This window comes from Cnephaeus nilssonii (assembly GCF_951640355.1).
Source record: "Cnephaeus nilssonii genome assembly, chromosome: 2".
NCBI lineage: Eukaryota > Metazoa > Chordata > Mammalia > Chiroptera > Vespertilionidae > Cnephaeus > Cnephaeus nilssonii.
The window spans coordinates 108427544-108448157 of record NC_137073.1 but is presented as its reverse complement, the minus strand read 5'-3'; the positions used below and the strand labels follow the sequence as shown (position 1 = coordinate 108448157).

The 20614-nt window shown below is 49.3% G+C and overlaps 1 protein-coding gene across 1 annotated transcript in view; it reads left to right on the top strand.

Annotated features, from left to right (window-relative positions):
• Positions 1-20614, top strand: part of EGFLAM (EGF like, fibronectin type III and laminin G domains) — a 135997-nt gene that overhangs the window by 83248 nt on the left and 32135 nt on the right. Inside the window, exons 8-15 of the mRNA XM_079793916.1 lie at positions 9318-9433; positions 9990-10305; positions 11201-11301; positions 12801-12901; positions 13580-13724; positions 17071-17260; positions 18081-18206; positions 20050-20293. Coding sequence (XP_079650042.1) covers positions 9318-9433; positions 9990-10305; positions 11201-11301; positions 12801-12901; positions 13580-13724; positions 17071-17260; positions 18081-18206; positions 20050-20293 — 1339 coding nt within the window. The remainder of the gene's footprint in view (positions 1-9317; positions 9434-9989; positions 10306-11200; positions 11302-12800; positions 12902-13579; positions 13725-17070; positions 17261-18080; positions 18207-20049; positions 20294-20614) is intronic.

Genomic DNA, 20614 nt, shown 5'->3' with positions numbered 1-20614 from the left:
TATTTCTTCCTTGATCTCTCTGGTGACCCAGTCCTTGTTTAATAGCATGCTGTTTAGTCTCCATGTGTTTGATTTCTTTGGATTGTTTTTATTGTAGTTGATTTCCAGTTTTATGCCACTGTGATCTGAGAAGATGCTTGATATAATTTCTATCTTCTTGAATTTGAAGAGACTTTGCCTGTGACCCAGCATATGGTCTATCTTTGAAAATGACCCATGTGCACTTGAGAAGAATGTATATTCTGTGGCTTTGGGGTGAAATGTTCTGAAGATGTCAATTAATTCCATCTGGTCTAGTGAGTCATTTAGGATTGCTGTTTCTTTGCTGATTTTTTGTTTAGAGGATTTGTCCAGTGGTGATAGTGGGGTATTAAAGTCTCCTACTATGATTGTGTTGCTATTAATCTCTCCCTTGATATCCTCCAGGAGTTTTTTTATGTATTTGGGTGCTCCTATATTGGGAGCGTATATGTTTACCAGAATTATTTCTTCTTGTTGGATTTCTCCCTTTAGTATTATGAAGTGGCCTTCCTTATCTCTTGTTATGGCATTTACTTTGAGGTCTATTTTGTCAGATATAAGTATTGCTACCCCAGCTTTTTTTTCATTTCCATTTGCCTGAAAGATATTTTTCCATCCCTTCACTTTCAATCTGTGTGAGTCTCTTGTTCTGAGGTGGGTCTCTTGTAGACAGCATATATATGGGTCGTGTTTTTTTATCCATTCAGCTACTCGATGTCTTTTGATTGGAGCATTTAGTCCGTTTACATTTAAAGTTATTACTGAAAGGTATTTGTTTGCAGTCATATCTATTTTTGTGTCTGTATTCCTTCTTACCTGTTTATTTCTTCTTTTTACAGTATTCCCTTTAGCAATTCTTGCATTGCTGGTTTGGTGGTGATAAACTCCCTGAGGCTTTTTTTGTCTGCAAAGCTCCTGATTTTCCCTTCAATTTTGATTGATAGTCTTGCTGGATATAGTATTCTTGGATTCAGTCCTTTGCTTTGCAACACTTTGTATACCTCCTTCCATTCACTTCTAGCTTGTTGTGTTTCTGATGAGTAATCATTTGACAATCTGATGGGTGTTCCTTTGTAGGTAACTCTCTGTCTCTCTCTTGCCGCCTTTAGGATTCTCTCTTTATCATTTATATTTGCCATTGAAATTATGACATGTCTTGGTGTGGGTCTTTTGGGGTTGATCCTGCTTGGGACTCTCTTTACTTGCGTAACTTTTATCTTTCCCATATCCGGGAAGTTTTCTGTCATTATTTCTTCAAATAGATTTTCTAATCCCTGCTGCTCTTCTTGTCCTTCTGGCAGCCCTATTATACGCATGTTACTTCGTTTCATGTTGTCCCGAAGCTCCCTTAGGCTTTCCTCCTGCTTTTTAATTTTTTTCTCCAATTGCTGTTCAGCTTGAGCTTGTTTCTGTACCTGATCTTCTAACTCACTAATTCGGTCCTCTGCTTCTTGTAATCTACTGTTGAAACTTTCCATGGTGTTTTTGATTGTAGCTATATCACTTTTCATTTCTTCCTGATTCTTGCATAAGTTGTTGATTTTCTCATCCATCCGATGTATAAATTCCATGACCATTACTCTGAACTCCTTTTTGGTCATGTTGCAAGCTTCATTTTCACTAATTTCCTTTCTTGGCGACTCCACATTTTCTTTCCTCTGTGAGTTATTTCGTTTCCCCATTCTGGCTATTACCAGAAAGCTCAAGCTTCTGTTTGCATGGACCTGGGCCGTGTGCTGTGGGGACTTCGCTCCACCCTAGTTTCACTGAAGTGCTCTGACACTAGGACGTGTGACTGTCTTTGGTTGGTGGGAACCAAACTTGCCCAGGATCAGTGTCCCCAGTGTTCCGTGTGGTCTCGTGTGCACATTTAGAATCAGGGGCCCTGTCTGCACCACACTGTTGGTATGTGCCGAGAATGAGATCCTTAGCATGTGCCAGGAGTCAGAGTTTCCCTGTGTCTGCACCAAGACTCGAGTGTCAAAGTCTCTGTTGCCTTGTGCGGTTTCTCGTTGAGAATCAGGGTCCCTGTGTGTGCACGCACCAACAATTGGGGTCGCTGGCTCTTAGTGTGAATGCGCTGTGAGTCAGGGATCCCAGGCAGCTGTGTCCGGCGTGCCAAATTCCCTGAAGTGGGGCTGCGTCCTGTGTGTGCTCTCTCTACTGAGCCAAACCGGCTAGAGCGCACATTCTTAAAAACCTGAAGGTGAGCCGGCTCAGTGCACTCTCCCAAAGTCCCAGAAGGGGGGCGGAGTCCGTCCTGCGCGCCAAATTCCCCAAAGGGAAGCCCCTCTGTGCACGCTTTTAAGAATCTCCGAAGGGGGAGCTGTGACCCGCGAGCCAAATTCCCCCAAATTCCCCGAAGGGGAGCCCTCTGTGCGCACTGACAGATTTCCCCGACGGGGAGCTGCTTCTGTCCCGTGCGCGAGCGCGCGCCAAATTCCCTAAGAGGGAGCGCGTCCCTGTGCAAAGCTCGGCAGCTTGGGCCAGGGGCGGGTCTATCAGTTACTATGGCGCTGTCTGTGCGCGCGCCTGTGAGCAGCTTGGGGGAGGGGCGGGTCTATCAGTTACTATGGCGCTATCAGCGCCTGCGAGGAGGGGGATAGGCTCTTTGACTCACGGAAATCTGCCGGGAAGTCTGGATTCTTGTTTGTTTGTCTGAAGCTGTGATAGCAGTTCTCTGTCCCCAGTGGCTGCAGGGTCCTGGTTTGTGTCAGAAGCCAGGATCCGAGTCTCAGGCAGCTCTGTTTCCCAAGATGGCGTGGTCTCTGCGTCCGCACCAGCCGCCGAGAAGTGTCCGCTTTGTGCGCGGGGCTCCGCCGTCTAGGGCTGCCCTGTTCGGGAGCCCCTTGGAAGACCTGCAGAATCTAACTGACCCTATCTCATACACACACACACACACCACACACATCTACACTCTCCTCTATGGGTTCCTCACTCACACTCTCTCTCTCCCTACCTTCCTGCCGGTCGCCATCTTTTTCTCCCCAGTTCCCTCCGTTTTCTTGTTACCCATTTTGTTCTCTTTCTCTTGGACTCCTCATTCCATGGTTATTCTTTACTGCCCTTCCATTGGGGCACTTCTTGCTTTTACACAATTCTCCATGCGGATGGTGTCTTCGCATCTCACCTTCTGAATCACTTGGGTTCTCTAATGGGCCATGATCGTGCGTTAGCTCAGTGAAGTTATAGGAAATCAGCCCAACACAGCGAGAGACGTACTGTGTGTGTGTGTGTGTGGGGGGGGGGGGGCACAGTGACAGACATATGGGAGGACACAGTGAGAGATGTATAGGAGGGACACAGGCCTGCTGGCCAAGTCGGCTGGATCTCATCCAATTATGCAGCCAAACGTGGAACAAATAGGTACAAACATGTACAAGTCAGAGACAACCCTGGGAGAAAAGACGGCTTTTCTAATGATCTCAGGTGTCACCAGGCTCCTGGCAGGAGAGAGAGGCACGCACAGTTGGGTCATTTGACATGAGTTTAGCGGAGGGACTATTTGCACAAGTTCTGACAGACGCAAGGAAATCAAGAGGAAGCAATGACCAGCTCCTGGAGACAGACAGGGAGGGCCAACGGGCAAGAGCTGCGACCTTTGGCCATGTGTCCTGGGACAACCTCTTAGGATGGAAGTTGCTCTGACTCCTTTTCCTCCCTCCTCCACTCTCCTGTGGGGGCTTTCTGATGTGCAGCACACAGCGGGAGCCAGACAGGGCAGCCTCCCGGGGCCCAGGGCGGAGTGGAGAAGGGCAGGGTGGTTCTGGGGGCATCGGGAAGAAGTCCACAAGGAGGAATAGTATCATCTCCTATAGTCAGAGAATGGCGCCTTTTATGTGGGTTCCAAAGCCACGAACCATTTTTTGGTCTTTCACGCTTATAGACTTAGGCACAGACCTTACCTCATTCATCTTTGCCTGTTTACATACTGCAGTGAACATAGGGCATCGTCAGACCTCACAGTCGAATGCCGTTGACTGAGGGTTTGTGAACTCTGAGCCGGGAAGGACTGCCTCAGTCAGCCGGGAGGACGCAGGCCTGAGTGACCCGGCAGCCTTCTCAGGGCCACCCGGGGCAGGTCCTGGGCAGGAACCCAGGCTGCCATTACCTTGTGAGGGGGAGTCCCATTTTCTAAAGAATCAGTCCCCCACGCTATTTTACACCGTACCCATTGATTCTTCCAAACTAATATTTAGTGCCTACTGTGTGCCAGGCACTGTTTCAGATGCTGAGAATTCAGCCGTGAACAAGACAGACAAAAGGAACCCCTGACCTCACAGAGCTCACCTTCTAGTCAGGCAGACAGACAGAGAACAAATAAATCTAAAAATGCAGATAGCATGGCAGAGGGAGAAAACAACACAGGGAAGGTGACGGGCAGTCAGAGAAAGCCTCCTGAGAAGGTGGCATTTGAGCCAGAAGAACGGGTGGCCTCTCTGGATATATCCTGGATCAATTATCTAGCCAGCCAGCCAGCCACCCTTTGTAGGAAGAGCATTGCAGGTAGATGCCAAGGTCCTGACGCAGGCACATCCCGGGGCGTTCCTTGTTCAGGGAGGGAAAGGAGGTCTGTGAGCTGGACTGGTAGATCCGAGGGAGAAGAGTGGAAGGAAATGAGGTCACAGTTGGTGGTGGCTGATTAGGACCTAGGAGACCACAGGAGGCCACTGGACTTAGCTTTTGCTCAAAGAGAGATAGGAAGACTGGAAGGTGGGTGGAGGCGTGGAGGGTGGCGCTTGATCAGGTTTCAGCAAATTCGCTCTCACTGGTTTGTGAAGGCAGGACACTAGAGGGGCAGGGGCAAGAGCAGGGAGGCCAATGCAGTTAGCCGTCCTAATAATCCCAACGCAGAAATAGCTTCCTTGTGGTCTCTAAATAGAAAAGGTAAACCATACTTTTTAAAATATATATATATTTTTATTGACTTCAGAGAGGAAGAGAGAGGGAGAGAGAGATAGAAACATCAATGATGAGAGAGAACCATTGATTGGCTGCCTCCTGCACGCCCCCCACTGGGGATCGAGCCCACAACCTGGGCATGTGCCCTGACTGGGAATGGAAATGGTGACCTCTTGGTTCCTGGGTTGACACTCAGCCGCTGAGCTAAACCCGGCCAGGCAACCATACTTATTATTGGAAAAGAAATACAAACAACATAAAAAAGTGCAAAAAATAAAAACTATGTCTGATCTCAGTATCCAGACATAACTGCTACTCACAATTTGGCATATAATCTCCCAGAATCGTTTTTAATCTAATGATGAAGTCAGAGTACCTGTGTACTTTTTTGTATAACACAATGCTATATACATCTCTGAATGTAAGTAAGTACAGACCTGCCACATTAATTTTAATAACCATGGTGCATTCCATTATAAAGCTCTACCCCATTTATTTACTAATTATTTTCGATGGACATTTAGCTCATTTCACTATTTAACGCAAAGCAGAGCCACTCGGCAGTGTCCTGGTTTATCCTTTGACTTGTCCAGGTTCTTTCCCCTTTGGCTATCTCCACGGAGCACAGTGGGTCAGGATGGTACCACTCTCTGGTTTTATTGATGGAGACTATTGTGCACAGCCATTGGCAATGTGGGTGGCATTTGACACCCACGTCTCTTACCTGCTAGTCTAACCTTTAGTATTTTGGTAAGTACTATCCATGGTTAAGCACACTTTTGAGAGTTTTTTTTTTCCCCCAAAGAAAAGACCCATCTGCTATGAGGATGAAACTACCCATTGTTTAAGCTCAGGTTTCATAGTGGACGTTTTGGTGGTTCCAGCTTCTCATCCCACCTGCGTGGCGAGCAGAGACCTGTCACGGAACAAGATAGGTGGCCATCTAACTCTAACCCTAGTGTCCACTGCTTTTAAGAATGTGAATGCATGCCCATTCTGGCCCAGTGGAAAGTTCCCCTCATAAGTAGTCTGGATCACACAGTCATAAGGGATTCCAGAGCCCAGCGGACTCTGAGGATCAGCTACATAAGGAAACCTTTGGAGCAGCGGTCGCCAGCTGGTGGTCCGCAGACCGCTGGTGGTCCGTGAGGTCCGAAAGGTTGGCGACCGCTGCTTTAGGAAATGACCCACAAATGCTCCTTGGGAGCCAGCAGGAAGAGGCACCCCCAGGTGGTGGCAGTTCACAAGTAACCCAGCAGGTGGCGATAGGGCACAGACTCTCAGAGCCCTGGGAGCCCTTTAGAATTAGTTTGGAGCCACTTGAAATGGTTGAGATGCCTTTATACAAACAAACACAGGTTTTGCAGAATAAAAGCCATCCTTAATTTATGAATAGAAATTTGCATTTTGTGTGTTAGTTTTTCTTATAGCGCAGTACCCTTGAACTTGTTTTGCATTCAGTCAGTGGTTTGACTGTTCTGGTTCTAAATAAATGCCTTCCTTTTAATGTTCTCTTTTCCTAATTAACAAAGTGCCAAGTCGAAAAGAGATAAGTTATGCACTTTAATTATAATAGCCCCAGGCTATTGGGAGAATTCTTATCGCTGGCTTGGACTGCACGTTCGGTCTTCATTTAGAAATAGCATGAGTAAAAGCTTCATGTCGGCGCTGGGTCTGAGATCTGAGGTGGCGGGCCCGGCAGGACCCAGCAGCGGCGATCTGGGTTCCCGGCATCTCCCGGTCATGCTGTGTCTGGCCTTCCCTGTGCGCATTTCCTTCCTATCAAAAACGGAACATGACTGTTAGCCTGGGTTAGTGTGAGAGATGCGGAGTTTGAGATGCTGCGAAGAGTTCTTGAGGACGGCACCGGGAGTCCAGAATTCCAGATCAGCTCTGCCACCAATGAGCTGCCTCTCTGGGCAAGTCCCATGGACTCCCTGAGCATCAGTTTACTCCTCTGTAAAATGGACTAGTGATGGCTGATCGCTAAGGTCTTGCTACAAAAGTCAAAATTTCTTGGACTCTGAGTCTTGGTAATTCCATATTCCTTCCCACCCTCTTATCTCACAGTCTTTCTGTCCCCAAACTGAGAAGGAACTTCTGGTTTCTAGGAGATATGTTATATACAGTGAAGAAACAGCAGTTTTTATCCAGTGAGTCATAGGTGCCTTATTTTACTTGTCAAGACGAGCAGAATCTGGAGCCATTTCCATTCTCATCATGGTGCCATTTGGTACCTGCAGCCACACGTCGAGGTCCTGTTCTCAAAGGACTTTCCTTCAAGATGGCCTTGCTAGGATGGGTTAGGGGGCAGGAAGCCACATCTCCTTCTTTGGCCTCAGTTCACACTGACATGAGAAGTTGTGACTGGGAGGTATCTCATGTCTCTTTCAATTCTAAGCTTCCAGACTGAGCAGGGGGAAGGGACGGGAATGGTGGCAGTTTTGGAGGAATGTCCTTGGGTTTGGGGGCAAAGTCTCACCGTAGACGGCTTCCTCTCCATGCATGTCCCACCGGGCCAGGACGGACAGACAGAGTCCACCGTAGTGTGGAGCGTCGCAGGAGTGTCTCCTGTGCCGGGTGGAGACCTTGGTCGTTGGTGACTGCGTGACGTGTTAGTTCAATGGAGGGTGGGAAGGAATAACAAGAGTCTGAAGTATGGTTCTGCCCTCAAGGGGTTCACAGCCAAGTTGGGAAACACCAGGGCAACATTCTGAGGCCAGGAGTTCAGAAGGTGTGACTACTGTCTTAATCGTCTATTGATTTCATCAAGCTATGGGAGCTGAGTGCGAGCTTACTCTCAGGGGCAAATGTCCGTGTGTGGACAGCCCCACCCAGGAGGAGGGGGAAGAGTGTCCTACAGGTCATGGCAGCTCCATCTTTTGTGGAGTCACCATTTCTTCTCCAAAAGAGTCTGATGTTTCCTTCTCAAACTAGCACTTGAGTTGGATCTTTGGATGATGCCCTGTGTCTCCACAGAATGTATGTAGCTGGAGGAATGGGAGGCTATGCAGAAGGAGGTAGAAAAAGGAGCAGGAGGGCAATGTGGAGAAGAGCATTGAGCAAAGTCTTTATTCAGGAGTCAGCTGGTAGACCAGCTTGTGTGTTAAGACTTTTGAAGAGGGGAAAAAAGCTGAAGACACAATTCAGAGTCAGATTATAAGAGGCATGATGTAATCAAAGAGATTCCAAGGATAAATTCTAGCTTTGCCATCTACCATCTCTATGCCTCTAAGCAAGTTCTTTCATCTTTCTGAGTTTAAATCCCCACATGGTAAAATGGGAGTAATAATACCAATTTCAGAGGATTTCATGAGGATTAACAGAAGCAATGTCTGAAAAACTCTTGTCAGGGAGGAAGGGAAAGGGAGAGAGAGATAGAAACATCAATAATAAGAGAGAATCACTGATCGGCTGCCTCCTGCATGCCCTACACTGGGGATCGAGCCTGAAACTTTGGTCAGGGACTTTTTAAGAAAAACACATATAAAACATATAAACATAATATGAACACTCACATGTACCCAACATCTGTCTTAATGAATAGAATATTAGAGAGTATTCTTGAAGGCCCTGGAATGCCTCCTGCACGTCCTTCTCCTAACTTTCCACAGGTATTTTTGGTCACTGTCTTAATCATTCAAACTACATACATATGTATTCTTACATAATATATTAAGTTTTGCTTGCTGTTGACTTTTATATAAATGGCATTACACTGGATGTGTTTTGTGGGTTTTTTGTTTTTTTTGCAACTTATGTTTTTAACATGAAATGATGTGAGATAAAGCCATGCTGATGCATTATTAAATGCCCATTCATTAATTTCCCCTGCTACATAGTATTCTGCTCCATAGATATATCATAATTCGTTTATCCATTCTCAAATTTGATATTATAAATAACAAATTTGAGATCTTGTTTTCTGTTACAAATCCTAATGCTATGAACATGTTTTGCACATCTCCTGGCACACCTGTTTCCAGGTTTTGTAAGTTAGGGTAAGATTGCTGGGTCCAAAGGAATCAATATTTTCTACTCTATTACATATTTTCAAGTGTTTTGCAGAGTGGCTGTACACATCCAACATCCGTGAATACGAGTCCCCATTGACCCCATCCTTGGTGATGTTTTTTGTTGCTCAGCTTTTACCCTTTTGCCAGTCTTGTCGGTATAAAATGGCAGCTCTTTCGGGGTCTAATTGGCACTTTCTTGATTACTTATGAGATGAACCCTGTTTTGTATTTTTTGGTCATGATCCTTCGTCTTCAGTGTTGACTTCTTTGGGTGCCCACCACATCCCAGTGTCTTCGGCGCAGCTGTGTGCGGCTGAATGCGGGTGGACAAGGGGCGGAGGGTGTGTTGACAGCATTGTGCTTCTTTTCTCTGGGAAGGCCCCGAGGAGGAGGGAAGTGGCCGCTACGGACCCCATTACCTAATGAACACGGGAGTCGGCGAGGATGACGACGGATTTGAAGACGACTTAGATTTGGATATTTCCTTCGAGGAGGTAACAAAATCTCTGCTGTTAAAACCCAGGTGTTTTTGTTTTCTTGCTGAACTAGGTAATTTGGCCAATGGGCTGTAAGCATTTTACGTAAAACTGGGCTCGTTTGCCTTGAATACATCTATTCCCTCTGACTATTAGGCTCCCGGTGATCATAAATGAGTAATAACTAAAGGCCAACCGTGCTGATGTTCTGTGCCTGCCGACTTCCAATCTGGCCAAAACATACTGAGATTTCCCACCAAGTCCAATCTTACACAGTTAGGTATTACAAGCAAATGAGCAGGTCCTTGACAATTCCATCTTCGTGATATTGTAATAAGAAGAAGAATAAACAACCATATAGTATCAGCTTTACTGCTGATTTTCTGACTAATACAAAGCAAGGTACCAAAAGTCCTCGAGCCTCAAGTTCTTTAGCCATAAACTGGGGCCGGGACTGTCTGCCCCGCCTACATCCCGGGGTATCAAAAGTGACCATGTTTTCAAGTGTTCGGCATCCACCATAATAAGGCCGTCTAATTCCTGGTGCTCTGTCTCAATCCTTTCCTGGCTGTAGGTGAAACCACTTCCTGCTACCAAAGAAGGGAATAAAGTGTTGGTCGAATCCAAGTTTGTGCCAAGATCAAACCCAAAGACCGTTGCGAGGCTGGTCCCCCCGACTCCAGCCTTTCTCCCTCCGGCTGCGGTGGCTCCCCAGCCCACGCCGCTGAAGAGAGAAGGGAAGAAAGGCATGCCTGCGGCGCCCAGGCTCTTTGACATGCCGTGCGATGAGACTCTCTGCCCCGTTGACAGCTTTTGTGCCAATGACTACACCCGGGGGCGCTCACGGTGCCACTGCAACCTGGGCAAAGGTGGTGAGAGCTGCTCAGAAGGTAGGCCCTCGGTGGGGGGCAAGGACACGGCGGTGGGTTGGCCCCACTGGATGCCAGGGGGCAGGCTCGCTGTCCACCTCTGGTTTCTTCTAACCCTTTGTCTAAGATAAGCCTCTTCTTTTTTAAAAATATATTTTCATTGATTTCAGAGAGGAAGGGAGAAGGAGAGAGAGAGAGAAACATTAATGATGAGAGAGAATCATTGATCGGCTGCCTCTTGCACGCCCCACACTGAGGATTGGGCCTGCAACCCGGGCATGTGCCCTGACCGGGAATCAAACCACGACCTTCTGGTTCATAGGTCGATGCGCAACCACTGAGCCATGCCGGTTGGGCATAAGATAAGCCCCTTCTTCCCTGTCTAAGTCATTACATGAGCTACACAGGGCAAACACGAGGCCACTTCCGTTGCGTCTCGTTAGAGAGCAGCCCTCCTGCTAAGTGTGCCAAACGGGTAATACCTGTGGTGCAGTGACTAAAGCATCCCGGTGGCACCTCGGGGCAGTGGGCTTTCCTTGAATCACAGCTCTACTGAAGCAAGTGCCGCCGGGATATGTGCATGCAAACTGGGAAAGGCCTTAATGCGCCCATGCACATCACAGACGCACCGCTGGCAAGCAGGCGTCGGTGATGGTGATCCCACAGCCACCGTTTCCACGTAGGGAAGCGGTGACAGTCTCCAAAGGCCCAGGCTCCCCCTGAGAACTCCAGGAGCTCAGAGTCCCCAGCCACGAGGACTCTAGGCGTGACAAGTGGAGAAAAGAAGAGAGTGAAGGAGGCTGAGCCGATGAGAGGTTTCACTCAGGGACCCCCACGCAGCGGTGCATGTTGATTTTTGCATTTGAAGAAGAAGAGGGAAACGACCTGTTTCTGTGTTGTCTTCTCCTCTTCTCAGATGTTGCCATACAGTACCCTCAGTTCTTCGGCCACTCCTATGTAACCTTTGACCCCCTGAAGAACTCCCATCAGGCATTTCAAATCACTCTGGAATTCAGGGTAAGAAGGCTCCTTGTTTGATGATTGTCCACTGGATGTCCTATCATAGGGGGGAGGGAGAGAGGGGAGAGGAGCTGGGAGGGAAGTAGCAAAGGTCAATATGGCCCAGACCCTGCCCTGAAACCCGTTCCCAGGGCAGCAGGGAGGACGGGCTCGTTCACACATTCAAGGGCGCCAGTGAGGGGGTGGGTGCTGTGTGTTATTGAACTGTGCAGGCGGCTGGCCTGAGGGTGCCCAGAGAGAAGGTTTGGGTCCCAGCCATGATGCTCATAACAGGGACTCCTCCCTGGCCAGGACGTCAGAAGGCATAATGCATTCTCATCCCCAAACCGCTTTCAAAGGGAGCCCAGATGTGTGCCCGCGTTGCTGCGGCTGGAGCAGAACAAATAAAAGCTGAAATGAGCGTCCCTCGCATAGAGTGAGGCCAGTAGATGCCCTCCGCTCTGAACCTACTGCAGATAGGATCCAGTCGGCACTTCAGCTTAAAGTGGTTCTCCTGTGTATCTCAGACGACAGGAAAATGTCTGGAGATCTGGAAGCAAGTCCCTTTGAGGTCATGGTCACAATGTGTTGTTGTTGTTGTCGTTTTTAATTGACTTTAGAAAGAGAGGAAGGGAGAGGGGGAGAGAGAGAACCATCGATTTGTTGTTCCACTCATTCATGCACCCAATGGTTGATTCCCGTGTGTGCCTGACCCGGGATCGAACCTGCAACCCTTGTGCATCAGGACGATGCTCCAGCCAACTGAGCCACCGGGCAGGGCCTGGTCACGATGTGGAGCGTCCACAGGGGTCCTCAAACTTTTTAAACAGGGGGCCAGTTCACTGTCCCTCAGACCGTTGGAGGGCCGGACTATAGTTTAAAAAAAACTATGAACAAATTCCTATGCACCCTGCACATATCTTATTTTGAAGTAAAAATACAAAACGGCAAAAACACCTGCATGTGGCCCGCGGGCCGTAGTTTGAGGACGCCTGGTCCAGAAGATGATGGGTCGCACTCCAGGAGAGCCAACATGGGTGAAAAGCAAACCAGGCTGTCAGACGGGCTGTTTTCCCTGTCCTGTCCTCCTGACAGAAGGGGAGAAGAAGCAAATTTGCACGCCTCTGAGGGAGGGAAGTAAAAAACAAAATAAAGGAAAACCGCAGGCTGCTGCTGGAGAGAACAGAATGGATGAGACGAGAGCTGCCTCCCCGTGGCGCTGGTCTCTGCCGTGGGTTTCCTGAGGCTCTGCTGGCGGGTCCAGAGAACAAGCAAAGAGCAGGTGGAACACGAGGCGGCCTCCCCTTTATCGCCGCCTTGGCATTGCTCACACAGTGTGTACCCCTGCCCTCGGGGTGCTGGGACCAGGTACCTGGGATTCACTGGGCGCCCCGTGCTTGTCCTGTGGTAGGCCCACCGGGGAGCACGCTCAGGGTTCACGCTCATGCGTGTGTCCAGGCGGCGCGTTACGGACCGGGCAGTGCGCATTGTCCCTGTGGCTTTTGTCTGTCCGACAGGCAGAGGCGGAGGACGGCTTACTGCTCTACTGTGGGGAGAGCGAACACGAGAGGGGCGACTTCATGGCCCTGGCCATCATCCGACGCTCGCTCCAATTCAGGTAACTCCGCCGAAAGCCCACGGATGTTTTAATACCACCTTATGTTATATTTCCATTTTTATAGTGTGAAAAAAGTAAATGCAGAATGGGTTTTCTTTTTAATGTTTTTATTGATTTCAGAGAGGAAGGAGATGGAGAGATAGAAACATCAATGATGAGAGAGAATCATTGATCAGCTGACTCCGCATGCCCTACACTGGGGGTCGAGCCCACAACCCGGGCATTTGCCCTGACCTGGAATCGAATCATGACCTCCTGGTTCATAGGTCAATACTCAACCACTGAGCCATGCAGGCTGGGCCAGAATGGGTTTTTGTAGATAGGGAAGAGTGTACATAAGGTGAACGTGGGCCAGTTTACTAAATACTGGAGCATGAGGGCCATAGGTGACCTTTGCAGAATCAGGTACCTGACAACCATTCATTCATTCAACAGCAAGTGTTTCTTGAGCACCCACATGTGGGCAGATTGAAGATAACTAGACAGCTAGACCGACGTCGTCCCAGAGAACAGGTTCTGGCTCTTCCGGGCACACATGTAAACTGCCCCTGGTTCTTGTAAACCTAATTCTGAGCGCATTGGCTCTCAGAGAGGCCGTCAGCCCGAGATGATGTCCCTGGGATCTGAACACACAACGAGCTGATTGATCAAAGGATCTTTCCTTTTCCTCCTCCGCAGGTTTAACTGTGGAACTGGGGTTGCCATCATCGTAAGTGAGACCAAAATCAAGCTAGGGGCCTGGCACACGGTCACACTCTACAGAGATGGGCTGGACGGGCTGCTGCAGCTAAACAACAACACGCCCGCGACGGGCCAGTCCCAGGTGAGTCCCCGCACGCCCTGCCCACCCACCTGGCACCCACCAGAGGCATCTTGAGGGCCCACCACAGAGCGGAAGCACACTTGGCAGGACTCAGACTCCAGGTGGGCCGTTGTTCATGGAGCGGAGCTCTGGCATGCTCCTGTGGGATCTTGCCACCCCAAGCGGGCGGCTGTCAGGGCACACGTCCATCCCCCGTCCACGCAGGAGAGCGGAATCTGCAAGCATCATCGCGGTGGGCGCCCGGGGACAGGTTCTTTCTCCACAAGGACAGGAAAGCCCGGGGCAGAGGGAGCGCCGCTGTCAGTGCCAGAGGCGAAGCTGGCTTCTGAGACGGGGTGTTGCAATCCTGCGGCTTCAGAAAATAGTTCCAAGGGTTTCACTTGGTTCCATCTGTAGGAATCGTCCATTCGCCTACCTTTTTTGGGGACCATGATTATAGGAAGTGGTGAAATAATTTACCCGTTGGGCTACTCAGCAAATCGCCCAGGTATTCACATATTTGTCATGCTTGGGGCAATTTTAGAACTGTGTTTGGAATAAATAGTTTGGGTTAGCAACCCGCCAAGGAACCGAACCTATAATTATAATCAGTCAGCTGTCCGTATTCTCTGAGGGAAAATGTAGCAAGAAGGCCTTTGTGTGTCTGTGGAGAGCTTCCTCCCTGCCTGGGCTCTTCGCTCCTCTGTGCTGGCGAGACATGTTATATGAAGGGCCATGCCTTGCTGATCCCCGGTAATGTGGACCCTGATGGTTCCAAAGGAACAGAAATTCAAGATAATGACTGTGAATCCAGTGAGATCACGTATGCATACGTTTCTAAGGAATGAAAATACAGAATAAATGAACTACAGAGTCACATCAATGCCAGAACAATAGGCCCATATGATTAAAATTAAGTTTGATGGGAATAAAGAAGCTTTGAACTTGGGTCCAAAATATTAACATGAAAAAAGGAAGAAGAAGCTATAATAGAAGCAACACCTCTGAAAATGGTGTAAGATTTAAAGCAAGGAAGTTCTATGAAGGTTAATAAATAGAACCATGTAGTAACAACAAGCTAATGAAATGATAGGTTACATTAATAGAGGCATACCATCTAGAAAAAGGGAGGTGATAATTCTGTTTTATTCTGGTGACTATATGTAATGGTGACTGATCACTTGGATCATTTGATTGTGTTCCGATCTGTGACCACACTCTCAGAGGTTTATAGAAAAACTGGAGCATGTGCAACAAGCAGTCAATGAAACAGGAAGATGAGTTGAAATCCCTGGAGTGATTAATTGAAGGAGGGTTGTTTAGTGTGGAGAAGAGAAGATGAAGGTGGGGAGGGTAGCTTTCATCAGAGTCAAAGGGAGAGTGTTGAGGAAGAAGGACTCACTTTGTGATCCCAAGGCTGACCCTGAATGGGTGAGCCACAGAGACCCAATTTTAGCTTTACCTAATCATGCACAGGTGTGCAGACACGCAACAGACTTTCTCAGGAGATGGCTCCCTGTCTGTGAGGATGTTCCAAAAGAAACTTCTCAGAACCTTTGGTAGCGATGTTCAAGGAATCCAGCAGTCAACGGAAGCTTGGGTTATATGAGTTTTCATATTGCTTCTAATCCTAAGTCTGATTTTAATGACTGTGAGAATTAATTGCAAGAAGCATATAATCGTATGGGTACTCAGGGCAACATTTATCTCTGTACTCCCAGGACATGCTAAGCAAGTTGTATGCGCAGGACCACGGATGTGGAATGTTTAATAAACAGCCTTGGGGAGAACATGACTCTGTCTTAAGCTGGAGTTCCTCAGCGACAGGCCAGAGAAGGAGTCTTGTGCAAATGGTGCATTCACAAAGTGTTGCCATAGGAACCTGTAAGGGAGGGAGAGATGAACGGGGAAGGGCGAAAATAGGCCCAGGTGAGCTCTCAGGCAGACCTCTTCGGGGCGCGGCTGCAGCCTGCCCCCACAGGGGAGCTTGAGTATAACTTACACCTCCGAGTGACTCCAGCCCAAAGCCAGCGAGTTGGATTTTCATACTTCTGCACTCATTAAAAACTGTTAAGGGCTGTGCTAGGGGAATGCAAACTCTGGGGCAATCCCAGTTCTCTACATAAGCAGGCAAAGCAGGCTCCGGGGGCCTGAAGGCAGCCCTCATCAGAGCAGGTAAAGGCCAGGCTCGAAGACTGTCGCCTGGGGTGTCGTGAATGGGGCCTCCAAGGACCCAGCTGCCAAGGAGAAAGGGATGGAGCGCTCAGGCCCCTGCGTGGTCCTGGATCCGGGGACGGGCCAGAGGGTGGATATGGGATCCGGAAGGAGCGAATCCGGAGGATGTGGATGAAATAAGCCAACAGGGCACCCATCCCTGTGACAGAGGCGCATGTCGGTGGCTGGCAAACAATCCTTAAGCTTCACTGCACGTACTTCCACCTGCCAGCTCATCGTCAGTGTACTGTTCACCAAGGAGTCTTATCTGTTCATGAGCAGAGATAAAGCCATGACTGGAGCTTCTACTTTTTGGTAACAAAAGTATAAAGGATGAAGATGACATTTCAGTGGCTTAACTTCTGGACATTTTATGAGTCTGGCCGCATGCCTTCTCCCAACCCCCTTCTCTGTAGCCGTTCATCCACATGAACGAGATGTTTCCATAATCGCAGAAGCGGGTGACCACCGAACGTTCAGGTCTGTGTTTTATAACCTCACAAGCTGCGACCCAGGTTGCGGTTTGCTGTAAAACTGGAAATGTCTCCATCTAACTGTAATAACACTTAAAAAAAAACACACCCAAAACGTTCTATCCCTGAGCAAATTTCAAAATATTTTGCAACAAAATCTGCTTGCTAATCCCTCGCCCCGCCCCGTGTTTCCTGCAGGATGTAGTGTAAAGGTGAGCAGGACAGAGAAAGGGGAAATGTTAGCCCACGTGCACGCACGCTAAGTGTGACCACCTTCAGGACACAGAGCAGCCCTGTGACCCTCCCAGGCCCACAGCACCGTGGTGGCAGGACTGGCAGGAGAAGGTTGTTTTTGGATGCCCAGCCCGGTGCACGGCCTGTTGGGTTGCTCTTGGCTCGGGCTCCCCTCCCCTCCTTTCGAGGCTTTTCGAAGTCCTCCTTTCTCGAAACAGCCCTCTGAGAAGCTCGCCGAGTTTCCTGTGGTGACCCCAGGTTTAAGTTTGCTGAAGGGCAGCGTCTTAAAGACAAATACCCCGGGTTTAAGTTTGCTGAAGGGCAGCGTCTTAAAGACAAATACGGATGGTTGTAAGCTACATCCTGAGCACGTCCCTTGTTAAAATCAGTTGCGTTTTTGGCTTTGGATGTTGGTTCTTGAATCACGGTTTTCCTCTTTCTTAAAGGGCCAGTACAGCAAAATCACCTTCCGGACGCCTCTTTATCTTGGTGGGGCGCCCAGGACTTACTGGTTGGCCAGAGCCACAGGAACGGACCGAGGCTTTCAAGGCTGCGTGCAGTCGCTCAGGGTGAACGGGGAGAGAGTGGACATGCGGCCCTGGCCCCTGGGGCGAGCCCTCGGCGGGGCCGATGTGGGTAAGTGGGTGCCTAGTGGTGCTACTGTGTGTGCCTTTTTGGTGTGGGCGGGTGTGGGGGTGAGTTGCAGTCAGTCTGTGTTCGCGTCTTCTGGTGACCTGCACTTGAAAATGACCAAGCGCACCCCCCATGGGCCTCTCTGATGTGTTTGGTGAAGAAAACTAACCAGCCCATCTGATGTTGAACCTGTGAGCACCTTTACTGGCGACCACTTCCTCTCCCTCATAAGATCATAACTTTCGGGTAGAAACAGGGATCCTGAAGTCACATGCTGAGGCCTCATGGAGCCCTCCCTGCCCCTCGCTGCTCCAGACAGAGGCAGCCCTGACTGAGGCCAGTTCATAAGCTTAGATGTGGCTGCTGAGCTCCTTCAGTGCTGAGCTTGGTTGCTGCAATGTTCAACCAGCAGGCGGCAGCGCTTTAGGTAACTGGGGCCACAAAAATTAGGACACTTTCACCATACTCACTCTTTCACATTGCGGGGAGGGAGTCACACTCTCGTGGGAACAACAGAGGGAGGAATGAAGCAAAAACAACTCGGCCATCCCCGTCAGCGGTCCTACAGTTGCCCCCAGATCTAGTATGTGATTTACTGTGTCCACCACGTTTTAAAGTCTCAGAAAGAACAGCGAGGATCCAGTGCAAAGGAAGCGTAGGTGCCACTCATGCTGAAGGCTGGCGTGCAGTGGTAGGAGGTGTGAATCTACAGGAGTGGGAACCCAACTGTGTCTGTGCAGAGCCCTGAGCCGTGGCGTGGCCAGCGCCGTGGCCTTGGGCTGGCTGGCCACGAAGCCGCTGTGTGCTCCCGTTCTGTGTCTAGGCGAGTGCAGCAGCGGGATCTGTGACGAGACCTCGTGCATCCATGGTGGCACCTGCACGGCCGTCAGAGCTGACAACTACATCTGCCTCTGTCCCCTGGGATTTAAAGGGCGGCACTGCGAGGATGGTGAGAAAGAAGCAAGTTGATGGCATTTCTGTTGCTTGTTAATGGGTGGGGCTGTGAATTTTCATCGGCCCCATATGTGTTTATGGGATTCACATTGCTTCCCGGGGACGGTTGGGAGAATCTTTTTTCTTTTCTTAAAGGTGGAGGGTCTTAAAGTATCAGTGTCAAACCAAACCTTCACTTTAAGATATTTCCGGGTCAGGTTTTGGGGGCTCTTCTTGGCCCTCAAGTAACTTTGAAGAGCTTATATTTGTGTGGCCTGTATCGGGCTCAGTTCGAAGCATTGTCAGCTCATGCTGCTTAGAATATCTGAGAGTTTCGGAGGGAAGGTTGGGAAGACACGCCCAGAAACATCAACCATGCAAGGGGAGAGAGTGATCTTGTTTCATTTTCTTTGCACTGCTCTGCTGAATTATCCCACCTCTCAATAACATTTATATTGATTATATAAAAATATATATAATCAATTATATACATACATATGTATAAATACATGGAAACACATGCACACACAAATACACATTTTATATAATAAAGAGGTAATATGCAAATTGACACTCACACCCTCACAAGATAACCACCTACAACCAGGCCTGCAGGGGGGTTAGTGAGGAACAACCAAACGACTGAATAAGCAGGCTGCGTGGGGCGACCAGGCCAGGAGGGGAGGCAGTTAGGGGCGACCAGGCAGGCAGGCAGGTGAGCGAGTAGGAGCCAGCAGTCCAGGATTGTGAGAGGGATGTCCGACTGCTGGTTTAGGCCTGATAAACCGGCAGTCGGACATCCCCCAAGGGGTCCTGGATTGGAGAGGGTGCAGGCTGGGCTCTAGTATATAATAATGGAAAATTTTAAAAGATTTTGGAAAACCACACAGAATTAAATGTGTTTTAACTTTTCCACCAGTGATTCAGATTTGGACTTAAGACACCATTCTGGAGAAAGTTTTTGTAACACTGTAATGTAAAATCTCATGTCACTACCTGACTAGCATGGCTCAGTGGTTGAGCATTGACCTATGAACCAGAGGTCACAGTTCAATTCCCAGTCAGGGCACATGCCCAGGTTGCGGGCTCCATCCTCGGTGTGGGGCATGCAGGAGGCACCAGATCAATGATTCTCTCTCATCATTGATGTTTCTATCTCTCTCTCCCTCTCCCTTCTCTAAAATTAATAAAAATATTTATTTATTTATTTTTATTTTTTTAAATATATTTTATTGATTTTTTTACAGAGAGGAAGGGAGAGGGATAGAGAGTTAGAAACATCGATGAGAGAGAAACATTGATCAGCTGCCTCCTGCACACTCTCTACTGGGGATGTGCCTGCAACCAAGGTACATGCCCCTGACCAGAATCAAACCTGGGACCTTTCAGTCCGCAGGCCAATGCTCTATCCACTGAGCCAAACCAGTTAAGGCTAAAAATATTTTTTTAAAACCTCATGCCACCTAGAAGAGGGCATAGGAGTTGGGGTAAGCGAGACTGTTACATACCGTCTCGTATCTCCGTAGCCTAACGTAATGCAGGCTGATCCTTGCTCACAGTTCACATGGCTGCAGAGCATGGAGGTGCTGGCGGTGGTGGGCTGGCCTCTGCTCCATGCAGTCATTCAGGGACACAGTCCTCCGATTCCTGCGTCCAGCCAGCAGAGGGCGAGAGGGAACACAGGGAGGATGGAGGCAAGTTCTCGGGGTCCCACCTGGAAAGGTGTAGTGCTCCCAGCCTCATGCCACTGGCCAGAGTTCAGTGAGCCCACCCACCTCACCGCAGGGCAGTGCCCAGGGGAAAAGAACACGGCTAGTTCTGCCACGGAGGGGCTTCTAACCTTATGCTTGTCTCTTCAGCTTTCACCCTGACCGTGCCTCAGTTCAGAGAGTCTCTGAGGTCCTACGCTGCCACGCCCTGGCCCCTGGAGCCCCGGCGGTACCTGTCCTTCATGGAGTTTGAGATCACCTTCCGGCCGGACGCGGGCGACGGCGTCCTCCTGTACAGCCACGACACGGGCAGCAGAGACTTCCTGTCCGTCAACCTGGCTGGGGGCCACGTGGAGTTCCGCTTTGACTGTGGCTCCGGGACTGCTGTGCTCAGGTAAGGGCTGAGAGCTTTAGGGGCTCCCCTTCCCCGGAGAGCCAGACTGCAGCCACGTTGGGAAAAGGTGAATGTCCTTCAATCGCGTGTGACCTCCCTGTCTTCCTGCAGTTAGTTATCCTTCCCGAAGCCTTTCCTGGCTAATCCAGAGCGCAGGCTTCCTGTCGATCGTGCTGGCCTGCTGCGAGGCGCCCTTTTCTTAAATGACTGCCCAATAGGTGCTGATGCTCTGCTTGAAGCTAAGGAAAACGGGCTTGCTTCGGGTGGGCGTGACAGCCTTCCTCTCCACGTGGGGTCACACCGCGCCCTCAGCAGAGATGG